We start from the raw sequence: 25,338 nt of genomic DNA, 5'->3' as shown, positions 1-25,338 counted from the left end.
TTAGTAGTCTGACAAACGTTTGCCAAGTGAGTGGCTGGCTGGACGCACGTCCTCTGGATGTGTGGACCCACCTAAAGAAGCTTTTTCTTGGCACTACCGCAGCCCTGCTTCTGTTACCGCTCAAGCCTCTGGTGAAGCGTTCCCTGTGTGGTGCCCTCCTCCCTCGGGCTGCCGCAGACTCCAGCAATGGCGGGACTCCGAGGGCACGTGTTCACACGTGGATCGGATGTGGCTTGTATCCTTGGCCCTCTGCTTGAGAAACTTCCCTGGGCAGACGAGGTTAGGTCCTTGGCGGTTTCTATTCAGAGTTCTGTGTTTTCCTGGGAGGAAGATATGGTTTGTTAGATGCCGACCTAAGGCACTGGCTGCTGGGGTTACCGGGGAGGAGCTGCTGGCTCTGTGCAGGGTCTTTGTAGCCTCTGTGAGAGGATGTGTAGAGGAACCTGCCTGTCACACTGACTAAGTTCTAAGGAGTTGGCACCATTCACTGGGAGAACTGCTTAGGTGTTTCTCCAGAGTTAAGAAATCCATGGCTCCGATTTTATGTGACCGCTCTGGGTCACCTTCTGAGTTTACTGTGTGCACTGTTATGTGTGCGAATGTTTCGTGTGTTCTGTGTAACATCACTTTTTAAGTCAAGTATACACAGGCTGGGGAGAAGCCACATGAACACTGGGCAGGTAGCATGGGTTGCTTGCAATCCCAGCGTTCAAACTAGCTATGTGGCTGGCCAAGGGCGACCTCCCAGGTACTGAGATTACAGGTATGTGTCACCATGCTCAGTCTACGTGCTACTGCGGAGTGAAGCCAGGACTTCATGCATGCTAAGCGGGTGAGCACTCACTCACTGAGCAGCACCCCCGGCCTCCTTACTCCTTCCTGAGGCTGCGGTGCTCTCCTGGTATTTCCTCTGGGATCTGTAGAGAGGTGAGTCTGGGGCTGTGGTCCTACAAGGTCAACGGTTCTACCTGTGAGAGAAGCTCGGCGTCCCTGGTCTCCGTGGAAGGTCTTCCATGCCCTATACTTTCCCAGGGTGGTAAGTGATACAAAGGGCAAATGCCTGGTGCCATTCTCTGAGCCTGAGGCACCGGGGTAGGCTCTCAGTGCTGTTTTACAGACTGACTTAAAAAGGGAATAGATTTGGAGGGAGCCATGGCTTGCGGGCCAGAAAGCCAGGTCTTTGGATTGTAGATGTCGCTCCTCAGCCAGACACACCTTGCGACTTTGTGTGGCTGGCTCTTACATTTCCACAAGGAGTAAGTGTTCCAGCGACTAATGGCTCCTTCCAGACTGACTGTCCTCAGTGCACTGTGGCTCTTACTTCTAAGTGACAAGAGGTCAGTGAGCTGGAGAGGCAAGAGGCATGATGGTTTCTTTGGTGTGTGTGTGTGTGTGTGTGTGTGTGTGTGTGTGTACGTACATATGCATGTGTGCATGCCAGGGTGTGTGGAGAGCAGAGGACAGCATTTGGGAGTGGGGTCTCTTCTTCCATATAGACCAAGTGTCTGACTCAGGTCATTGGCGAGGCAGGCGAGGCAGACATCTTCACCTGCTAAGCAATCTTGCTGGCCTCTTGCCATCTTCCTTGAGGCAGGGTCTCTCGGAACTTGGGGCTCACTAACTTGGCTAGAGCACCAGGGCCTTTCTTGTCTCCAGTCCCCATACATCACCAAGTCTGTTTCACATGGCACTAGGGATCTGAACCAAGGCCCTGGGGTTACACAGCAGACCCTGTACAGATTGAGCCATCTTTCCAGCTCCCTTTAGGGAAAGTTGGGAGACCGAGGCGTAGATGGCACTGTCAAAGAACTATGTCAGGAAGGCCTTCCCACAAGGTTAAAACATGCTGTTTGCTCTGAGTGGGAACACAGGTCATTCAGTGGTAGAGCACTTGTCTGACATGCCTAAGTTAAATTAAAACTTAATTCAGTAACACACACACACACACACACCACACACACACAAAACCCTCCTTTGAAAAAGAAACGTAATTACTAGACACATGGCAGCTGACAACCATCTAGTAACTGAGTGTGCGGTGTGTGTGTGTATGTGTGTACGCGCTATATGTGGTGTGTGCGTGTACATGCATGTGCTGTATGTGGTGTGTGAATGTGTGTAGAGCAGAGAGGGTCTCAGATGTCTGCCTCTATCAACTCACAGTAAATCTTTGAGAAAGAGACTCTCCCTAAATCTAAGTCTCACTGTTTTTAGGTTTGGCGGAAAGCCCCCGTGGTCTTCCCATCACCCCTCACTTCTCCCTCTCCTGGAGCTGGGGTTTAGGCTACATCTGATTCCCAGATGGCTATGTGGCTGAGGGATTTGAACTCCAGTCCTTATGATTATCCAGCTCTTTCAACTGCTGAGAGAGAGGGTCTCATATAATCTCCAGAGTGGCTTCAAAGTCACCACAGACCTGCCTCTGCCGCTGTGGTGCTGGCGTTATGGGCCTGCGCCACCCTGACCCGGAGTGCTAGATCAAACCCGGAGCTTATGTATGCCAGGCAAGGGCCTAACTTGTTTGCCATTTGCTAGAGAAGAGCCAGGGATACAGCGTGGGCTTGCTCCGTGACTGCGGTGAGGGAGTGAATCCTAACACTGCCTGGGCAGCCATCCCCGTGGCACCTCTGTGATGCACATGACCACAGACCATCTTAGCTCCACATCAAGGGAGGACAGTCATCTCTGAAGGCAGTCCATTCTGTTGTGCTTTCCTGTCAGCCCTCTGAGCACCCTGCTTCCTCAGACACCATCCACGCGCCTTTGTCTGCCAGGCACTGTCTGAAGTCGAGGCCTGTGCCGGCGCTGGCCCACCGGGCGCCGCCCACCCACCTCCATCCCACTTTTCAATATTCTATGCATTTGATTATTTGCTTGTGTGCAAGCACACGAACATGTGCATGTGTGTGACTGTGTTTTAAGAGCACACATGTGCCACGTCAGGGGACGATGGAGGGGGTCAGTTCTCCACAGTAGGTCCCAGGAATTAAACTCAGTCTTTTGTGGCAAGCACTTTACCTGCTGGCCCGTCTGGTCAGCCCAGTTCTTTATTATGATTTGCTTTCCTTATGACTTGAATGTGGGCCCTGGGGGATGGCTCAGTGGTTAGAGCACTGGCTGCTCTTCCAAAGGACCTAGGTTTGACTCCTAGCCCCTACATGGTGGCTCACAAACCATCTGTAACTCCAGCTCCAGGGGATCCAATGCCCTCTCTGGCACCAGGCACACGCACAAATGGTGCACAGATGCAAATGTGGGCAATACACACATAAAATAAGGTAAAAATTTAAAGACAAAACAGAAAGAGCCATAACTTTAATAAGTTTTGGGCTGAGAGGCTGCAAAAGAACTTAGTGAGGAGAGACACTTGCTGCCAATCCTGATGAGTGGGGTTCGAACCCCAGCAGTGGAGGAGACTGATACACCTAGGCGTGCGAGCCAACACACATGCACACGCAAAGCGAATAAAGAAGAATGTTTAAGACCCAGCATGGTGGGGGGCAGGGAGTGGAGGTGCACACGTGTGATCCCAGGACTCGGGAGGCAGAGGCATCCAAGTCTCCTATGGGTCTCTATGGGCTTGAGGTTAGCCTGGCCTACACAGTGAGTTCTAGGCCACCCAGAGCTTCACAGAACAAAGCAAAAAAAAAATATCCTAAACACTCTTGGATTAAAAAAAAAAAAAAAAACAGTGCCCTAGGGCTCTGTCATTTGTCGGTCCTGAGGACGGCAAGTAGAGCCTTGTGCACAAATGCTCAGACGCTCCAACGCCAACCCGGACTTCCAGCCCGTTGAGGAAAATGTGGAGACCCTAAAATACTGATTTTGGGGTGGGGTGGGGGTGGAGCAGCCTGAGGACTAGCGTCCCAAACAGAAGGCAGGCATGGGGTGCACACCGCATAGCAGTATGTGGAAGGCAGGAGGGCACTGGGCCTCTGAAGTTTGTCTGGTCTACGGAGTGAGTTCCAGAGTTCTAGGCCAGCCAGGGCTATGGGGTGAGTGAGTGTCTTAAAAAAACGAAATGTAAACAAACAAAAGACAACTCTAAGACACCTGCACTTTGTTCTTATGTGTCTGTCTGTCTGTGTGTCTGTCTGTTTCTTTCCCTTAAACCTCATGATGCTTAAGCCAACATCAAAATATTTTTATAGGACTGGAGAGACAGCTCAGCTGTTAAAAGACTGACTGCTCTTCCAGAGGTCCTGAGTTCAATTCCCAGCAACCACACGGTGGCTCACCGCCATCTGTAATGGGATCTGACGCCCTCTTCTGGTGTGTCTGAGGACAGCTACAGTGCGCTCCATATAACTAAAACAAATCTTAAAAAAAAAAAGGTAAAAGGGAGGCTGGAAGACCACGTTGTTAAAAAATCTTTTATAAAAGCTAGGCTCCATGGCACAAGTGTTTAATCCAGCACTCTGGAGAGGCGCCAGGCAGAGCTCTGTAAATTCCAGGACAGCCTGGTCTATACAGCAAGCTCCAGGACACGGGAAATACAAGGAGAGACATTCTGTCTCCAAAAAATGTGAACAAACAAACAGGCACACCAAACAAAGTAGAAAAAGGCCCAGCCAGACCCCCCACTTGCCTGGGTGGTGCTCTTGGTGGAGGAGGGGCACGGTTCTTCTGGTTCTGGGCCAGAGCTGCCAGCGCCTTCCTTTTGTCTGGTCTCTGGTGACTCTGGATTGGAAGAGGCGTCTGAAGGGACCGTGGGGCTGCAAGGCTGCGACCCCTCTGCAGGGCCGGGGGCTTTGGGCGGTGGAGGCCTGCTGGGCGGCGCCGAAGTCCTCTGGATGGATGCTGCTCTTTTGCTTTGCTCTGCTCCCTCGCTCGAGGCGCGGGCACGAAGGACCACTTCCCCGGGGGGAGGATGCTCCTTCCCGGTCGGACCTCTGCCCAGGGGTGGAGTTGGGGAGCGCGGGGCAGCTTCCTCCTGGGACTTGACCTCAGCTGCAGGGGAGGCTGGGGGCTGGGTGAGGCCGTTGCAGGCTGATAGAGGCTCTTCCTCGTTCTCGTCCCCCTCTGAAGAGCTTGTTTCAGATTGGTCTTCGTCCACTTCCTCATCTTTTAAGGACTCGTCGCTCTCACAGCTGTCCTCTTCCCCTGCCTCAGAGGCCAGCTCCTCTCCCGTGGCTGAGACAGACTCGCTCTCGCTGGTCACAGAGAGAGCATAGGGGCTGGTAGGTAAGGTCGTGGGGCTGACAGGGCTGGAGGCCGTACAGGTTTGCACTGGCGGGGAGATGACTAAGGAGCGCCTGCTGCTGCTGTGGAAGGAAGGAAGGGCATTCAAATTCAGAAGGGTCAGACTGCTGCCACCTGCATGGCCACAGCAATCGCCGCCCACACACAGGACAGCCGTTTACAATGGCCGTAGACAGTGGGCACAACTGTTGGCGAGGCTCGTTGGAAATCAAGTAAAAAGCACCACAACATTTCACCCACACCGCTGTCTCGGTTTTACAGAGTAAGACTGAATCGGGAAACCTGAGAAATATAGACTAAACTTTGACCTGCTCTAACCCTGCTTGTCCTGGGTGTGAGGCTGGGAGTGGGGTGGGGGGAGGACGAGAGACACTTGGTTCTCTCTCACCCTGACGGGGATACTTTGCTGATATAAGGCTTTCCGTTTAGAAGGTTTAAAGGAAGACCTGGTATCTCCAGCATCCGGGAATACCAGCGGAGCTGACAGTGAACTGGGGAGAAAGCGCAGAGCGCTTGACTTTCTGTGATGGAGAAGGGAGAGTGGAGCTTTTGTAATGAAAGAAACCGTGCCTCCCGAAGTCTACAATCCTCCGTAAGTGCGATCCCCATCCTTCTGGTCACAGGGCCAGTCTCAGTGCCACCCGGAGCCTTTTGCCAGTTGGGCTTATCTTTGCGGAATTCCCATTGGCTCCCTAGCCAGTCAGTCAGCACTGCCTATGGAGGCAGGCTTTCCCATTGGCTCCCTAGCCAGTCAGTCAGCACTGCCTACGGAGGCAGGCTTTCCCATTGGCTCTCTAGCCAGTCAGTCAGCACTGCCTACGGAGGCAGGCTTTCTCTGTAGGAATGACCTAATGAGTGAAGCCCATCGACGGGCCCTGTACCTTAGCGATCCATTCCACACAGATGCTAAAGAGACCCTAAGTGGTGTTCACAGGGAGAAATGTATATGTTTATCGCAAGAGCATCCACAATAGCAAGGGACTGGAGAGTCACCCAAGGGCTGTCTGCAGGACAGACGTTAAATCATGAGCACACACAGAGGTACCAGTCGCAGCTGGGAGGGCCACGCTAGGGACACGAACAGGATAAACGTCTCAAAGGATGCCAAGGGCACAAAAAAGGTGTGCTGAACCTGAGAGACCCAGTGAGGAGGACTAGCAGGGTCCGGGAGTTCAAGACCACCCTGAGCAACTAGTGCGGTTCCCAACTCAAAAGTCTGCAGAAAAAACATAGGCAGTGTAAGTCCATTTACATGAAGTTTTAAAATAAGGGGCTGGTAGGAGCTCTCTCTGAGGCTAAAGGCTCTCAAGCCAGATGAGCGGAGTTGGAGCCCAGGTCTCACGGGTTAGAGAGAACCAACTTCCATAGGTTGTCCTTTGACCTCCACGTGGACTTCGGTGGTTCTCTCTCTCCCCACGCCCTACCCCCTCTTCTCTTTCACACACACACATGAAAAATAAATGCAGTAAAAAATATAAAAATATAAAAAAGCATCTTATGTGTATGAATATATGTATAAAAAAGTAAAAAAAAATTATAAAGATAAATATGCACAGACTTAAGACAGTGGTTGCCTTCGGCGGGGGTGTGGACAGGATGAGTGAGGGCGGGACACAGGGGGCTTCAGCAGTGTTTACAGTAGCTCCTCTCTTTCCAACTCCTTCCTCCTCGATGGCTCTCACTCTGTAGCACGGGCTAGCCTGAAACTCCCTGTGTCACTGTGGCCTGGCTGGTCTCAGACTTATGACGATTTTGGCTTAGGCTCCCAAGTGAAAGGCATGAGCCGCTGAGCCACCTACGTCTGGCCGGTGGATATAGGTTACCTTTCCCTGTTCTTCATCTTCAGTCATACCTGAACTATTTGATGAGAGGCCAAACAGCTGTGAGCAGGGGCACAGGGCACGGGTTGGCGTGTGGGTGGGGGCAGAGACACTGAGTGTGTCCACACAGGGCACGGGTGAAGCGGGGGCTGCAGGCGCTCACCTTGACAGGCCCTTCACCACAAAGACTTTGTTGGAATGCTGCTTCTCCAGTTTGCCCATCACTTCGTAGAGATTGTGGTTCAGCTGCAGCCGGAAGAAAGAGGACAGAGGTTAGCTAAAGGGAGCCTTGGCTACGCCCTTCCTAGTCAGCTTTCCCAATCAAAACCTCCTCTGGCCCCGCCCTATTCCCTTACTCCTTGGTCCCTTGTTTCCTGCCTCCTCCCCTCTGCTTCCTTCAAAGGCAGCTCCCTCTGGACAGGGTCTCTGTGTCTCTGTCTATCTCTCTCTATGTCTGCCTTTCTCCCCCCTTTTCCCCCTTCTTGGCAGCTCCCTCAAGGCAGAGTCTTCCTGAGGGCAGGGTCTCCCTCAGGGCAGGTTTTGACTGGAAAGAGTCCCTTTTCTCAGGTGATCCAGGGGATGACGGTTGGTGTTCACATAAAGCGGATCCTAAGTTATCAGTACACTGTGTAGGGATGTGTGTCTGTGAAGGTAAGATGGGCACAGCGTGGAATCCTGGAGTGTCACAGCAGAAATGCCTCCACAAGGTCTCGCTCTATGGCTGCCTGTCACAGACACTGGTCCCACTCCACTTGACCCGACTTGTGCTTGAGTTGAGCACCTCCCCCCGCCCCCAACCTTACAACAGCCAGAGGCTCCCAACACCAGCTCCCTTCTGTAGGCCCCACATCCTCATTCATGCTGAGGCTGGGGTCTGGATGCTGCTGCTCCAGCAGCGGAGGGCTGTCGTCTCCTCAGGAGATAAAAGCCAAACTCTGTCCCCGCTATCTAAAGACTGTCAAAGTGAGGCCTACCATGGATTCACTAGGGAGTCCCACTGTGGAGCCTCACTGGCCAGTGTTTCTCACCTTGCTCATCTCCCTGTAGAAGACATCTCTCAGGTTGGAAATGTTCTGGAAGACCGTCACATAGCAGCCAATGCGGCTACAAGGAAAGACACAGTACACGTGAGGGTGGCGGAAAGCCCGGCTAGCCACCAGGGCTCTCCAGAGAACACCGGCTGCCATTTTGGAAGAGGATGTTCTGGAATCTGATTCAGGACATTTGGGCCAGGAGTGCAGGGTGAGGGGAGACAAAGTAGCCCAGGCTGATGCTGAAGTTTGGAGGAACTCTAGCTTCCGAGTCACTTGGCTGGGTGTGGCAGCATGTGGCAGCGCTTGGGAGGCAGAGGCAAGTGGCTCTCTAAGAGTTCAAAGCCAGCTAGCGCTACATAATGAGACCCTGTTTCTTTCCTTTCTTTCTTCCCTCCCTCTCTCCTTCCTTCTGTTATCAGTTTTGAGATATTAATGTAGAAGCTGCTTTGCAGACATAAAAATATGGGGCCACGTAGTTATAATTATAATAAATAGCCACTCTTTCTCCTTGGTCAATACACAACTTCTATCTATGTATATCACAATGGAATTCTCCTGTAAACAAACTGGACAGTTTGTATCTGTGACAGGGCAAGACAGTGCAGGGGTTCCTGCATCTTGTATTCTTGCTGAGACCATTTTAGGCCTAAACTGGAGTCTGATCCTAATGGAGAATCCTGTGGAAAACTTCCTGACTCTAGCCTAGGACCAGAGGTCAGGATGCCCTGGCTAACATATCTTAGTGTTTGTGTGAAGTACCTGCAGCTAACCGTGTCGCTTGGCTTCTGTAAACGGCACCTGCTGACCAAAACGCCAGAATGTGGTCTCTGCCTTCAAAACCCCCATATTCTGGACACTCATGGCTACCCCTGGATCCCCAAATACTTGGCTATGGTCCCAGTTGGCCGGAATAAAGGCTTTCAGATAGCTGGAACTGTGTTTGGGTGGTCAGCTTTGGTGGGCTACCCATAACAAACTGAAAGGAGCTGTTTTTCCACTGTTTAAATTCTAGAGGCACATAAATGTAGTCAATAAAAAAACTGTATCGTAACAGCTTGGCACGGTGGTCATGCCTGTAATCCTGGCACTTGGGAGGTCCAGATGGGAGGATCGAAAGTCTAAGGCCAGCCTGGGCTACATGGCTAGCCTCTGACTCAAAGAACAGGTCTAGGAGGACAAACTCCGGCTGTGATCGTATTTAAACATGCTTGGTGCTGCAGAAGTAAGATGTGAATGAAGTTTCTCTTTCACTGTGAAAAATGATTCTAGAACGCTCTTGTCTACCTCGGAGGCGTATCCCTGCTGTGTGGATGACAAGGCCCTTTACTAGACAAGATCTCTCCTACCCAACCAACACCTCGTCCTCAAACCCGAAAAGCTTGTAGGGCAGGGATGGTGATCCGTGTCAGGAGTCCAGAGAGATAAGGATGCTTGCTAATCACACACGCCACTACAGGGTGGAGGCGGCATCTCACTCTCGGACCGGGACTCTTTCCACCAGGTCCCGTATCTGGACCATCAGGTGGTTTTGTAATCAGCTGGGCTAAGCAGCAGGCCCTGTCTTGAATGTCAGGCATTACCTGTTATAAAGAACAGGCAGCTCCTCCAGGAGTTCCTGGTTCAGATCTTCAAACACAACCTGGGCCTTGCTGAAGTCTTCTTCTGCCTAGATGATGGAATAAGGGGCTGGAGGCTGCTCCTTCACCCTCCTGCCCAGACCCGTGTCCTCCTCCTGAGCCACAGGACTCGGACTGCCGTTACAGGGGAAAACCACACAGAGTCCATCCTTCTTGTCTCAGCCCAGCTGCCTGTCCACTCTGGGCGCAGGGAGCAGGTCGTCTGACTATTCTTACCTTGGCCATCTTGGCCTCATCTTTCTTCTTAGCATTCTGCACAGCCTCCAGGTGGTGTCGGGCACTGTCGTAGTCTACCAGTTTCCGGCCCCGCTTGGCGATTCTCTCCTAGCCAGGGTGGTGAGAAAGGGTGCAGACGAGGCATTCCAGTGGCCAGGGTGTGTAACAGAGGACCGAGCAAAGACACCAGAGTCTTAGACTTTACCCTGAATTTTACCTTCTAATAAGCTGTTGAGCTCCAGGGTCTCTCATGATCTCAGGAAAACAGTTCTCAGCTAGAGAAACCTGTACTAAGAGTTAAAATTTCCTACAAACCTTTTATAAACTGGTTTGGCTTCCAGTAGAAGCAACGTTGAGAATTCCACTGAACTGCAAGTTAGAATTCTGGGTCTTAGTCCTCTTATCTGATGAGCCTCGTGGCCTAGGGTGGGGGACATCTCCTTCTGAACCTTGGTAACCTACACAATTATTATTTTAAGGACAGATGCTGAGCGTAGAGTACCCTGAGAGCTCTAAGCACACAGAGACATAAGTTGCTGAAAGCAGAGAAAGGTTATGCAGTTTCCTCAGGACCACAAGCTGTGCAGGGAGAACAAACCTGCCCATTGCCCATCTCTTCTGTCAGAACTTGAAGAGGTCTTCACGGTCTTTACAGCTTCCTCACAGTATGGGACTTCATGCTGTGCCCCTGCACTGTCCAGGATCAAAAGCAACCCAGGGGCTGGGGAGATGGCTCAGCTAAGAGCACAGGCTGCTCTTGCAGAGGACCTGGGTTCAGTTCCCAGCAACCACATGAGGTGGCTCACAACCACTTCTATCTCCAGTTCTAGGATATCTGATACCTTTTTTTAGGATACAGTCACCACGTATGTGCGTGTGTGTGTGTGTGTGTGTGTGTGTGTGCGCGTGCGCATGTGCGTGACAAATAAACTAAACTTTAAAAAAGGAGGAGGAGGTGTGGTATCCCAGGACTTTTAATTCCAATACTCGGGAGGCAGAAGCAGACAGGCTAGCCTGAGCTACTGTGCTGGCTAATTTTAGGACAGTTTGATACAAGCTAGATTCATCTGAAAGGAGAAAACCCAACTGAGAGAATGCTCCCATAAGACCAGGCTGTAGAGCAGTTTCTCAGTTAGTGACTGATGGAGGAGGGACCAGCTCCCTGAGTGGCCCCGTTCCTCTGCTGGTGGCCTTGGATTCTATGAGAAAGCGGGCTGAGAAATCCGTGGGGAGGGAGTCAGTGAGCAGCATCTTTCCTCCTGCCTACAGGTTCCAGCCCCATGTGACTTCCTGCCCTGATGTCCTTCAGTGATGAACCGTGATGTGGAAGTGTGAGCTGAATAAACCCTTCCCTCCCCAAGTTGCTTTTGGCCAAGGTGTTTCAGCATAGCAACAGAAACCCTCACTAAGACAGCTACATGGGAAGACCGTCTCCAAACACATAAATAGTAAGATAATTCAACTTCTGCTTAGACCCTGAGCAGAAAACTATCTCAGAATGTATTTCATCTTATTTTTGGAAAATTTAAGCTTAAAAGTTAAGCTTAATCATCGACATAAATTTGGAAGTGTATGTTTGTTACCCTTCCCCTTAATCCACAGCAGAATAAAGTAGATGATTAATACATTTAGTTGAATAAATAGAAAAATATCTTGAGGCCAGAGCTGTGCTCAGGATCAAGGCTGAGATCAGTGTTGGGGTCGGTGTCTGGTCACTGACCCTGACAGCCTGAGTCACATCTCTGAGACAATGGGGTAGACCAAGAGAGCTGACTCTCAAAAGCTGTCTTCTTATCTATTGTTCTGTGGTGTAAATACACACACACACACACACACACACACACACACACACAAACACACATATAAATAACAAAAATATTTTTAAATAATTATAATTTTTAATTCTAATTCTGCTTTCTAAATAGTTTGGGTTGAGCTGAGTCCTTTTCTCCACAACAGGATTTCAAGTGTCTGAAGATAATATTAAGTTTCTGAGCCTCTTCTATGCAATGGGAATCTTTAAATCTATTTGCCTCTTCTCACATCTAAAAGGGATGCCCTAGCCAGGCATGGTGACACACACCTGTAACCTTAGCCCGTGGAAGGCTGAGGCAGGAGGATGGCAGGTTTCAGGCCAGCCTGTTTCAGAGGACCCAAGTTCAGCTCATAACCACTTGTGACTCCCGCTCCAAAGGACCCAGATCTTTGGCCTGCAGGGCACTTTGCCCATGCAGACACGTCCGACTATACACTCACACTGAGTTAAATATAATAAAAATAAACCTCAAAGTAAAAGGGAGAGGGATCCTTGACCTGGTTAGATCCACTTCATTAAGCAATGGAGCTCAAAGTGTAATTCACTGAAACCTAAGTGTAAACATCATAACCCTACTTGACCACCTGTCCTGATTCTTGTCAAACCCTCTCAGCTTTATGGCCAACCACAGGCTCAGGTTAACTCTGCAGTGTTTCCTAGCTAGCGTGGACTATCTGCTGATGTGGACTGTCTCTACTTTGCCCCACTCTGCAGACCGAGTTACCTTAATCTCGCTGAACTGCGACACATAGTTCTCCATGGTCCTCAGAGCCTGGTCAGCCAGTTTCTCTTCATAGTCTTCCCAAAGGAGATCATTGTTCTGTGAGGTCCAGGCAGAGGGTGGTGAGAGCCCTGGTTCTCCACAGGGCTGCACCAAAGAACCCCAGCTCTCTCTGCAGGGAACTCTTCTGAAGCACCGTGCTTAGAATATCATGTTAGTCTCAAGGAGAGATGGCCGCCACTGCATAGAACTGCATTCAGGGGGTGCACAGGGCCCTTGGCCCCAGAGCGTGGAGTACACAGGAGCCAGGGAACAGTACATGAGGTCATTTTCCAAAAACCAGCCCATCACCAAATGTCAAGGAGACGTTTCTGTGATCTTACAGGGGAGGGAGACAGACCCAGATGTAATTATCTTCTATCACTTAGAGACTGAGGTTCTGAAACTGGAGTGAGTCTGGCCCAGTTCCCCGGTTCCCAGGACAGAGAAGCTCAGCTGAGGGGAGATGGGAGCACATCCTATGGCTGTGCCTTGCCCAAACTGCCCTTACCCCCACGATAGCCTTCAGGTCCTCATGCCCATCCCAGTCGCTGCTGTAGACTTCCTGCAGAGTCTCTGACACCCTCTTTGAGCTTTTGTGCATCACTGAGAAGAGAGAAGTCAGTCCTGCCATCGAGTGTCTCAGAACCCGGGGATGTGCTCACATGAGGGGCAGGCTAGAAGGGTGGGTTCCCAGTAAGAGAAGCTGGGCAGGGCTGGGAAAGGAAGTCACTCTGAGGCCCATGGAGTTTCAGAGGTCAAGGGCAGCTGAACAGTGAGAACGACAGGTCTGGTTGCTCTGTGCACCTCGGGCTGCCCAAGCCCTGTATGAGACAGCCCGTGTGCCCTTCTGGCCGCATACCCACCTTTGACTGCGCTAAGGAAGTTCTTCAGATCCTTGTACAGCTTGTGGCCTTCTGCCTGAAAGGGAAAAGCAGCTTTGGTAACTAACAAGACCTGTTTGGAAGGCGCTCCAGAGGTCAGCCTCAGAAAGAGGGCCAAAAGCAGAGTTTGTGCCTGGAATTTCTTCAGGTGTGGCCAGGGACCAGAGCTGCCCTTTCTGCAGGTTGTCTCTTTGGGGTCAGCGTATGGGATAGCGGAGGCCCCCACTGCATGGGCGTATCTTCTGCCCCTGCTCAGTCCCTTCCAGTGCAGGAGACCCTGTACCCAAGTCCTGGAATGAGCTCCCTGTATGTGGCTGCCTGTGTGGTCCTCCCTTGCAGTCTTCCCTCCCTTGCCTTGCTTTGCCCCCTCATCCCCCAGCCAGCTCGTACCCCAAGACTCTGTAGCTATTTCCTGACCCCCCCCCCCGTTCACTCGGCCATCTGCCTTCGGTTGTCCATCCCTGCTGTTCCCCCTTCTTTCCCCCCCCATATCTGTCTCTTTCTTTAGAAGGGGAGTTAGAAAGATGTTGGGATGGTGGGTGCCCTCACTGCACGGCTATGGAACTCTGTATCACACCGAATCAGATCCCAACCTGAGGAATGAGCTGCAATCTGACACCTGTTTCTAGCCTCTGCTTTGCTGCTATTTGATGACAGAGTCTTTCCCGAGTTCAGGCTGCCTTGAATTTGCAGCAATGTTCCTGCCTCAGTCTCCTACATGGTGGATATTCTCTTCCTTTTCCTTTCTCCTCCTTTTAACGTTTCATTTTTAGTTTTTAGTTTTTTCTTAATAGTCTGTCTCTATTTGTGCGTGAAAACGCGAGTGCAGCTGCCCAAAGAGGCCAGAGGTGTTGGCTCTACCTAGAGCTAGAGTATAGCAGGTTGTGAGCCATCAGAGGTGGATGCTGGGAATTGAAGTCCGCTCCTTTGCAAGAGTGGTACACACTCTTAACTACTGAGCCATCTCTCTAGCCCTATCCTCTGTTTTTTAAGTACCTCCAGGAAACAGAGACTAGTAACCCCCTGCCCCAGACAGTGCTTTCTGTTAGATAGCTCTGTTAGAAGGCTGCCCTTCAGTATCTGCAGACCTTAAAGTATTTTTATGTGCATTGGTGTTTTGCTTGCCTATATGTATGTGTACTGCCTATGTCCACAGAGGCCAGAAGATGGTGTTGGATCTGCTGGTGCTGGTGTTACTGATGGTTGTGAGCCACCATGTGGGTGCTGGGAACCAAACCCAGGCCACCGCAAGAGCAGCCAGTGCTCTTAACTGCTGGGGTGAGGTTGATACTGCTGCTCCTGCCTCACTGCATGCCTTCCCGCTTCACCCTAAGAGTGCTGGGATCACAGACTGTGTGTGTGTGTGTGTGTGTGTGTGTGTGTGTGTGTGTGTGTGTGTGACAGAGGGACAGGCAGATAGACAGGCAGAGACAGAGAGACTGGGATTATAGTGCATCCAGACTGCCTTTTTAAAACATGGGTTCTAGAAATTGACTGCAGGGTATCAAGCCTGCCTAACCAGCACCCAGTCAACCATCTTGCCATCCTAGGACTCTAACTTTTCTTCCACACCAACTCGAGGACAAACCCTTCACCCCTGTCACTAAGGCTGTCTTCCTCACCTGCTCTCTCCCAACCCCCATTCTCTTCTCTTCTGTGTGGGTAAACTCTAGTTTCTAGGATCAGGGTGGAGAGGAAGTGAAGGGCCAGAGGTTGACCTTCTGGAGCCTGACTTCGGGAGTGTGAGAGGGACTAAGGTATGCTGCCCGTCAGCTCCTGGGTTGGCAGACCAGCTAAGGGAATGGAGTATTTGAAGCCTAGATGTTAGGCAGTACAGCAGGAAATTCTTGTGGACTTACTCATTACTAGAAAGTCTAGTGACATTTAAATTAAAAGATAAAGGGGGACAACTCCAGCTAATAACCGTGTACACAGGAGGTCAGAGGACAACTGCAGGGGTGGGTTCTCCCTGCTACACAAGGTCATGTGGGTCTAGGAGCTGAACTTGCATCACTGAGCTTAGCAGCCAGGACCTTTACCCACAGGGGCACCCTGACAGCCCAGTGATGGAGATCAATTCCCAGCACATCCACTGTTAGCTCCGGCTTCAGAAATCCAGCATCTTCCCTGGGTACCTGCCCATGCATCTGCACGGACATACATACACACAGATAAAAACGAATCTTTTTTAAGAAAATAAGCGAAGGTTTAACACTCTTTCTTGAAAGACAACAGTATGGGCTCAACTTTTCACTCCAGCATGAGGACTTGGTTTCATTAAGACTATGACTGGTAAGAGCTGTCAGAACGGGGAGACGACACGGCTCGGTCGTTAGATTAGGAATGTGCGACATTTGGAGGACCCCGAGTTCGGTTCACAGGGCCCAGCTCACAACCTCCTGTGAGGCCAGCTCCAGAGTATCTGGCAGCCTGTCTGTCCTCCCCGGACTCGCGTGCAAGAGGCAGGTCTAGTTGTAGCCTGTTGTGAGCCACCCAACATGAGTGCTGTGGACGGAACATGGGTGTTCTGCAAGAGTTTTACACTATGTATGTGGCTATCTTCAGACACACCCATTACAGATGGTTGTGAGCCATCGTGTGGTTCCTGGGAATTGAACTCAGGACCTCTGGAAGAGCAGCCACCTTCCAAGGTCCGAGTTTTACACTCTCTTAACCGCTGAACCATGAAGGGCATATGGCCCTTCTCCCTTTACACCTGTTATTTCTTTTGAAGAGGGCAGGGAGGTGTCGAGGGTGGAGGTGGGCTTCAGAATGAGGGGCAGTACTGGGCACTGTTCCATTTCTCAGACCTGTCCATCCATCCTCCCTTGAAGTGCCTAGGCTAGGTCATTCCAGACCATCTTCCCTGCAGACAAGCTTTCCATAGGCAGGCTCTCACAGCTGACTGTCTGTCACTTGGCTCTATTCTCAGCTAGCAGCTTCTCTGGCTTCAGTTCCCTTGTCTGGAGTACGGAGCCATTTCTATCTCAGGATCTGCTGATCTCATCACTCCTGCCCTCTGAACCGGCGCCAGCTCCTTGGCATTGTCATAAAGAGCCTGAGCTAGTTCTCCCGCCCCTTATACAAACAGCCGCCGCCCTGGGGTAGGGAACCACTCTCTGTGACGCTTGACCACTTGACCTACTGGGGGACCGAGGGTGCTTGCGGATCAGCAGGAGGCGTACAGGGAACCTAGAGCAGGTGTGGTCAGTACAGGAGGAAAAAGAAGGAAGTGCTTTGTGAGGAAAACCACCTCCTTCTACCTTGTAAGGAGAGGCAGACGGGCCGAGCAGAGCTTCACAGAGTCAGTGCTCAGAGAGGGCATGCATGCAGAAGGCGGGCCTCGGGTGCATGAAGCCCAGGCTTTGAGCCCAGAGCCACGTTAACTGGCTGTGGCAGTGCACACCTCTACTCCCAGGATCTGGGAGGTAGAAGCAAGAGGCTCAGGCCTTCAAGGCTATCCTCAGCTAAACAGTCAGTTCAGGGCCAGCATGGGCTTCATGAGATGCTGTCTCTGCAACAAAGCTACGGAGATCACTCAGGAACCCAGGCAGGTGGCAAGGCCTTAAAGTGAGCTGCTTAGCTGAGAGGGACAGCTCACACAGCGTGGACTGGGAAAGGGGGGTGAGCAAGATCCAAATACATTACATACATGTGGGAAGTTGTCAAAGAATATTTTTAAATGTTGAGAAATAAACAGCTGATTCTCTCTGCCAGTGATGGCTCAGGGCTATTCATGCCACATGTAAAAGGGATGCATGTCACATGGGAAAGGGGACAAGATGCATGTCACATGGGAAAGGGGACAAAATGCATGTCACACAGGAAAGGGGGCAGGCAGACAAGATGTGGCTCCTGATGCAGATTTAAATGAATGTTTATTGCTATGAATATTACTGCTACCAAACAAGGATGAAAACCTCAGTCTCATCAGCTTTCTACATCTGTATCCACAGAAGACGCAGCAGACAGAAGACATTCACAGCCAGCAGAAGGCTGGGCAGCAGTGGTGCAGGCTTTTGATTCCAGCACTTGGGAGGCAGAGGCAGGTGGATCTCTGGAGTTTGAGGCCAGCCTGGTCTACACAGTGAGTTCCAGGACAGCCAGAGATATTGAGGGAGGCTTTGTCTCAAAACAAAACAAAAAACCAAAAAGGAAACAAAAACAGCTACAACGAAAACTCAAAACAGCAGCAGCAGCAGCCACAAAGCAGAGGTGGCTGTGGACAAGCTGAGCTCTCAACAAACAAGGCTCAGTGAGGGGGCTGGAGAGAAGGCTCAGTGGTTAGGTTAGGTTCCTAGTAAGTACCAGGCCAACCCGGGTCGAAAGGCCAAGAAGATTCTGTCATAATCCAACCCCAAGAAAAAACAACCTTAAAACAATCCCTTTAGAAGCTTCACAGCTATAATGGGTATATTTAGGTCTTACACACATAGTTATCACAAGTGTAGAGTAGGAAACAAGAATCAACATATTTTTACACACACACACACACACACACACACCCTTTTTTTCTTTTTAGTGTGTTGTGTATGTGAGAGAGAATGTGTGTATATATGTGAATGTGTGTATATATGTGAATATGTGTGTGTGTATATGTGAGAGAGAATGTGTGTATATATGTGAATAACTGTGTGTGTGAGAGAGAATGTGTGTATATATGTGAATAACTGTGTGTGTGTGTGTGTGTGTATGTGTGAGAGAGAGAATGTGTGTATATATGTCAATAACTTTGTGTGTATACATGTAGATGTGGGCAGGTCAGAGCCAAGGAAAGCATGAGGAGATCAAAGGACAACCTGTAGGAATCAGCTCTCTGCCTCTGCCCCGTGGGCTCCCAGGTTGTCAGGATGGACAGCAAGAACCTCTGCCTGACCATCTCTCCAGCCTTATTTTTGTATCTCAGGCTGGTCTTGTACTTGTGACTTGCTGTTTCAGCCTCCCCAGTGCTGAGACTATAATCATGAGTGACCATGCCTGTTTTTATTTTTTCTGGATATATTTTCTGATCTGTAGTCATGAGAAAATGTTTTACAGGGAAAAACACAAAAGGACCGGGGGCTGAAAGATGGCCGCTGGTGCCTACAATGGGCCCTGGAGTCGAAGTCTCCTGTTCCTGATACTCAGCCATGTGGAAACTGTGTTATAAGGAACCGCAGCAGTCCCCATGCTGAGGTAGCACTGACCAGGTCACCCTGCCTGGGTTATAATACACAGAAGAGCCAGCCCCAGTGGACTGAACAGGGCACTGCGACAGGAAGGGTTAGGAAGTTCCTTTGCTTCTCAGGGGCAAGCATCAGGCTGATAAAATGCCTGCTTTCTCTAGAACCTTCTGGTACTCAGCCCCCTTCACATTTCTTCCCTCACCCCATCCCCTCCACATTTCCACCCCAATCTCAAGCCCCCATACCTCTCCCCTCCCCTCAGCCCCCATCTCTTCCCCCTCAGCAGCTCCACACTCCCCTCCTCCCCCTCCTGTCACCTGCTGTTGGTAGAAGTTGCTGGCGCTTTGTTCAAATCGTTCATCTTTGGTTTCCACAGTTTTCCCCAGCTTCTGCAGAACCTGGGAAAAAAGACAAAGTACCTTACAACTGAGTCTCCGATCTGGTGGTCTTGGGTGGGCGCCCACCAGCTCTCTAGAGTCAGGAATGTAACGGGCTGCTAACAAAAACAATGCTTTGTGATTGTTTTCAAACTGAGATACCTGGATTTGGCTGGTGGCTCTATCTGCTCAGTCAGTCTCCCTCCCCCACCCCCATCTCATTACTTGAAGAATGTGCTTCCTGTGTTCCCTTTGGCGCAGGGCTGAACTCAGAGCCTTGAACAACCTAAATGCTTGCTCTCCTGCTCAACTGCACCTCCAGCCTTTAAGCGACTTTTGTTTGGTTGGGTTTTTTTTTTTTTTTTTTTGCTTGTTTTTTGTTTTTTTCTTGTTTTAAGGTAGGGTTTCTCTGTGTAGCCCTGTCTGTTGTCTGTCCTGGAACTCACTGTAGACCAGAATGGCCTTGAACTCAGAGAGCCCCTCCTGCCTCTGCCTCCCCAGTGCTGGGAATAAAGGTTCAGGCCACCACCCAGTTCTTAAAGGGATTTTTAAAAGGGACTAGAGGAGGGCACTGCAGGGAGACGCGGCTACTGGGCTACTGAGAAAATACACATGGCCCCTTTAAGATAACGAGCCAGGGCTGACGGTCAAGCTCCTCTTCCAGGCACTCTCATGGGGTTGGGGACAAGGTGAGGGGGGGGTGGGGGGCTCCTCACACGGGGGCCCTTGTGCAAAACCTTAAGAAACTGATGTGATGTTCTCCAAACCCAGCTGGAAATGAATGGTACCCGTGTCTGGTTCTCTTTAGCTAAGAAACCAGAGCTCACTATCACGCAGTCTCAGTGCCCGTGGGACACAGGAACACTCCACTTAGATGTGAGTAAGGAAGGCAAGGCTGAGGGCTGCCGAGAGGCTCGGGAGTGAAGGCAGCACTTACATCAGAGTCTGAAGCTGGTCTGGGGTGGACCCACATGGTGGAATGAGAGAACTGACTCCCAGAAGCTGACCTCTGACCTCCACATATGCGATGTGGCGTGTGTGCTGTGTGTTAAATAGCATGTATGCCTGTTGGGAGGAGGCACTGTTGATCCCCCGGGCCCCAAGCAGGGTTGTGAGTACTGCTTTCTGAGTCCTTCTCCACCCAACCCACCAGGTCCCCTCTGGTTTCACTGCCACAGCCGCAGGCCCAGCTGTTTCTCCCCTTGCTGTGGCTGGTCTTGACCAACTGCTCCGGTGTCTCTGACAGTTCCTCATTCGCCTGCCTCCTTTTAGTGCCCTCGTTGTGTGCACTGGGTAAGAGTCACCCATTGGGTACCAGCCGAGTTCCCATTGGACACTCCGGCAAGGAGGCGGGCCTTCTGCTTCAACTCGCCACATTCCTCTCTATAGCTTCTTCCTCTTTAAAAACATTCCTAAACAAGTCCCTCTATTAAGCGTTACAGACGCCATTCCCTCTCTGGAATACCCTAGTGGCTTCTCTACTTTGCTGCGCACATAAGAGACAAATGTGAGTGAACCAACACTAGTTCAAACTCCGCACCCTTCTCCACACCAAGCTCTATTTACTTCAGCCCATTAATGAAGTTCACTCACTCCTCAGGATTCTTGCCCACTTCTCTGTGTTCATCTGTCTGTCTCCTCCTTGGATACTTCATTACAGCTCAGACTCCAACAACTGGCCACAAAGTCTGTTTAATAGGAAGGAGGTGACACTGACTGGCATGGGCTGGGCCTGGTGAGGGGCACAGAGGGTAAGCGAGTGTGCAGAGGAGGCCTGACCAACAACCGGCCTCTGGGCCGGTGTGGCTCCTTCAGGGCGGGGGTGTGGGAGTGGCATCTCTTGAAGGAATCCAGATCACATGTGGGATCTCATTATGAAGGAATCACACGCCAGGGTGCCGAGGCCTGTGCAGGGGGCTGCTCTGTGCTGACACAAGTGTCTGCAGCCTCATGGGAGAGGAGTGGTCAATGCCTCTCTTGCTCAAGCTCTCTGTGATTGAGATCAAGGCGTTTGTGATCACACATTAGTGAATACCTTAAGCTTTCTGCTGATAAGTTATTTCTGCCCAGGACTACATGCGTGCACGCCTGCACCATACATGCATACTGAAAGACACTTCTGTCTTTAAACCTATTGAGGAATTAGAGACTCTGTGTGTCAGCTGCTTTCTCTAGCTGCCTGCTGTGTCTTGTTCTTTTGTTTTTGGTCGTCTTGGGACAGGGTCTCACTATGTGGCTCTGTCTGTCCTGAAATTCACTCTATAGACCAGGCTGGCCTTGAATTCTCGGAGATCTGCCTCTGCCTTTCCAAAGTTGGGACTAAAGACATGTGCCACCACGCCCGGCCCCCACGCCCCGCCCGGCTGGGTCTGCGTTTGCTTCCTGGCCTGTAAGTCACAGGTGCTCCGGTGCTGCTTTTCCCTTCAGCAGGTCTGCTTTTGTTGGTCTCTAGCTTCATCTCACTCCTCACCCCTCCCTGGAAGTGCAGTCCTCATCCTCCCTGGCTCCACCCCTCCCCAACCCCAACACACAGGGTTCTTCCCCAGAAAGTTGCAAAACCACCTCGTTCTTGGTAGGCAGCTCTTACTTCCTTCTCTGACTCCTCCCTTCCTTTGCCCACTTAGGTTTCTTAGGAGGGGGGCGGGGAGGGGCGGGGTGGAAAAAGAGAAAACTCAATTTATAGTCAATACAGAGGGCAGCTAGAGTCTAAAGGCTTGAGGCTGTAGGGCTTTCTGGGGTGTGTAGGCTGTGCTGAGAATCAACTCCTCCTAGATGGAAAGGTGAAGTACTTATAATCTCTCAGGTCATCAAACCTCTTGTTGTCACAGCAACTGTTGACTATGTTGGGTCACGTTTTACGCTGGAGGTGTTTGTTCTTCGACCCTGAAGGAACAAGATGTGCACTTACGCAACGGACATCTGCTAAAAGAATTAGTATGTCTGAAACAGGCTTAACTGTGTAGCCCAGGCTAGCCTCAAACCTGCAGTGACCCTCCTCCAGTTTCAGCCTGTTGAGAACTGTGATTACAGGTGTAAGCCACCACACCTGGTTGTATTCTATTTTTTGACCAATTGTCAGTGAAAGCTCACAACACAGTCCTATGATCCTGAGAATTCTGCCCTAACCAACCGGGCCGGGCCGCTGATCAGTTAGAATTCAGACACTTGGAGAGGGAAAGCAAGGGCCAGCAAAGCAAATATAATTGCATGAAACAGGCTCCAGGGTTAAAGCATCTCATTCCTTTAACTTTTCTATGAAGTGAGAGGAATACACCTTCAAAACAATTCAAGGTGTATTCACTGGATGGTAAAGGTCCCTCCCCCAAGACGTTCCTACCCCCTACTGCGTTTAGCTGAAGTCAATTGAGGTGACCTGAGCCGGAACCAGACAGTAGAAGATAAACATAGTTTAACAGCATCTTTGTCTTAGAGTAAGGACTCCAGCGTGGCTTTGAAGAAAGTCTACAGACTAACCCGAGGCTCTCCCAACAGGTCCTGTGAGTTCTTCCAGGCTCCTCTCCCACCCTCTCGATCTTGCGGTATTTTTCCTGTTCAGCCTAAAGTTATCCACAGCAATCTTCCTCAGCTTAAGGCGCTCTCAGGCTCAGTGGAGGAACTGCCAACCACACACAGTTCCCATTTCAAAGTCAGCCAGAGCTAGAAAACCTTCCACCCAATCTTTCTGTTCGGGCTTCCCAGAGATGTGCATATCTTAGGCAAACAGTGGATTCTGAGCTTCCGGCAGACAAGAGCTTACTCATTTCTTAGTTCCCGCTGGGACTACACTCTCTGAACAAAAGAATCTATTGCAAATATTTGACAAATTAAACTCTTGGGGATATAAGTCGAATGAATGTTAAAAGAAAGAAGAACAACATAGGCGTGATTTAAAAAAAAAACAAAAATAAAAAAAACACCCTTGCTGGGGGAGGGAGAGCTGAGCAGTCTGCCTCGGAGAAAACAGACATGAAAGCAGTTGATCAAACTTGACGATGTATGATATTGTAAAACTACAGCTCATGCTGCGTTCGCTGGGAACTGGAAATCAGAATCAGGAGGGGTCATTCCCATTGCACTAATGGCCCCGCTTTGGTGGAGGATGAGCAGGTATAAAGTGATTTTGCTTCAATCAGCTCCCGCAGAGGCTCTGTGGGGACTGCCCCCCACTCCCACCCCCGAAGGTGGACTGGCTTATCAGGAATGTGGCCTAGGGAGAAACTGAATTTGGGCTATCAGGCTAAGCAGCAAGTGCCCCTCACCAGCCAAGAATCTCTTCTATATTAGAACTCTCTCTCTCTCTCTTGCTCTCAGAAACTTCTCAAGACTCAAGGTCTCCAGCTCTTCTATCCTTTAAGTCGGTGTCTGACTGTACCAGCCCCCAACACCCCAACACCCAATACCCCAACCCCCAGGCTCACGGACAGTCTATCTGCTTTCTGCATTAACCTCCGAGTTCCTTGAGCAGACTTGAGTTTATTGAGTTTACACCTCTCTCCCAGGACGGTGAGAGGGTCCAGTACGGGAAGAACATTGTACTGCTAGACCTGAAGCCAAGGATGGGACATTATTTATGGCAAGTTTTGGAGTCCAGGTTTAAAGGAGACAAAGAGGTTAGATGACTGTCTCCAGAGGAAGACAGGCAAAAAAAAAAAAAAAAAAAAAAAAAAAAAAAAAAAAAAATCAACGGATACACCCCTGTTTTCATTTAAAATGTTTCTCTTTTGTGATACCCAGGACTGCCTGAGCTAGGTATGTGCTGAGCCATGCGGAGCCACACCTGCCATCCTTGATATGTCTTTGGGGCTTTTGTCTTGTGTTTCTTCAGCCACAGTGTTGCTTTCTCTGGGTGAGTTCCCTGTACTTACGCCTTTTCATAAGCATCATGTTCTGATCTATCAGATGTCTAATTAGCCTCCAGAGAGGCAAAGTTAAGGTACCAGAAGTAACAAAGGCTGGCCACACAAAACTTTTATTTTCCTCTTATCTTTCACATGACCTCAAAAGACAGAAGTACACAGACACCCTCCCCCCTTGGTCCTTTAACACCAAGAACTACATCTACACGTCATCAGTAATGTCAACCACACGTGGGAGAGCTGGGTGCCCATAATCTTCTCCAACCGCCACTGCACTCACTACCTTTCCAAGGTGATACAATCTTTCCACTGTGCCTCTGCCCACACTGCCTTTTCTACTAGAGTGTGGGTAGATAGTGGCTAGGCAAAGCAACATCTGGACAGGTAACATCAAAATGCCTTTTTAAAGGTTTAGAGGAAAGGCTGGGATGGAGCTCAGTTGGCAGAGGGCTTGGTTTGCTCACAAGAAGCTGTAGGTTCAACCCTCAGCATCTAAGAGATGCAATGGCACACCCTTGCAGCCCAGAAGCTAGAGGGAGGAAGGGAGACCAGAAGCCGAAGTTCAAGGACGTAGTGAGTTTGGGGGTACAAGAAACTGTCTCAGAAACATGTGGAGAATGATGAGAATGGGGTTCACACCTATGAACCCAGCTGGAGGATCACCTTGAATTTAAGACCAAGCCGGGGGACACGGTAAGACCTGGCCTCAAAAAACAACCAAGCAAATAAAATAAGCTGTGAAGAGTGCGCCCCCATAACCAATTTCTTTTCTTTTCTTCTAATCTTTGAGACAGGGTCTCTCTGTGTAGTCTGGCTGTCCTGGAAGTCACTGTGTAAATCTTGAGTCACAGGCAGACCTTGAGTTCAGAGATCCACCTGCCTCTGCCTCCTAAGTGCTGTGATTAAAACCATGTGCCCTTAATTTGAATGGACTGGCAAATTATTTGTGGTAAACGTAATAGGTGGCAGTCTAAGGAAGGACAAACAGGCCTTGGGTCACCATTAAGGCAGAAGGAGAGATCTAAAAAACAGGGGCTGGCTACTGGGCACACGAGCTTCCCGCTCACCCCAAGATGAGTATCTTGTAGCTCAGGCTGGTCTTAAACTCCGTATATAGCCTAGGGAACCTCGAGTTTTCTATCCACCTGCCTCCGTTGATTCAAGCTTAAACAACGCTCAGTGCGGAGAGCTGTGCAGATTGTCCAGGCCCTCAATGAATTCCCAAATCAAATTAAGAGGGGCGACCCACTGGTACCGCAGTCGCTGTCCCTCGTTCCTTCCTGTCGCCTTTTCTGGGTCAGCCTGAGGGTTGCAACAGAAGGCTCCTGTGAAAACAGCTGTCTCCTCAGCTGCTCCCTTCTCCCACATCAGTGTTCATGGACGACCACTCCCCGCCCGTTCTGGGGCAGCAGGACCCTTTCTCCTCAGCCCAGGCCCGGGCCCTGGTGAGGCCAGGCTGCCTACCTTTTCCTGGGCCCTGCTGAACTTCTTCTGCACCTGCTTGGCGAAGAGGCCAGCCGCTCCGCTCGCCTTGCCCTCTGCCATCCTGCCGGCTGCGGGGGCGCAGCCTG

General features: G+C 50.6%; 1 protein-coding gene across 1 annotated transcript; it reads right to left on the bottom strand.

Annotated features, from left to right (window-relative positions):
* BIN2 (bridging integrator 2) lies at positions 1 to 25,338 on the bottom strand. The gene is made up of 11 exons (XM_080939560.1): positions 25,232 to 25,338; positions 18,852 to 18,932; positions 13,352 to 13,406; positions 12,997 to 13,091; positions 12,450 to 12,545; positions 9,910 to 10,017; positions 9,637 to 9,722; positions 8,051 to 8,126; positions 7,186 to 7,268; positions 4,589 to 5,264; positions 1 to 320 (listed from the first exon to the last, which is right to left on the bottom strand). Exons 1-11 carry the CDS (start codon positions 25,310 to 25,312, stop codon positions 303 to 305), a joined length of 1,455 nt encoding a protein of 484 aa, XP_080795686.1. The 5' UTR covers positions 25,313 to 25,338; the 3' UTR covers positions 1 to 302.

This window comes from Micromys minutus, assembly GCF_963924665.1.
Source record: "Micromys minutus genome assembly, chromosome: 27".
Classification (NCBI taxonomy): Eukaryota; Metazoa; Chordata; class Mammalia; order Rodentia; family Muridae; genus Micromys; species Micromys minutus.
The sequence above is the reverse complement of the archived record's forward strand: the minus strand, read 5'-3'. Positions and strand labels throughout refer to the sequence as shown.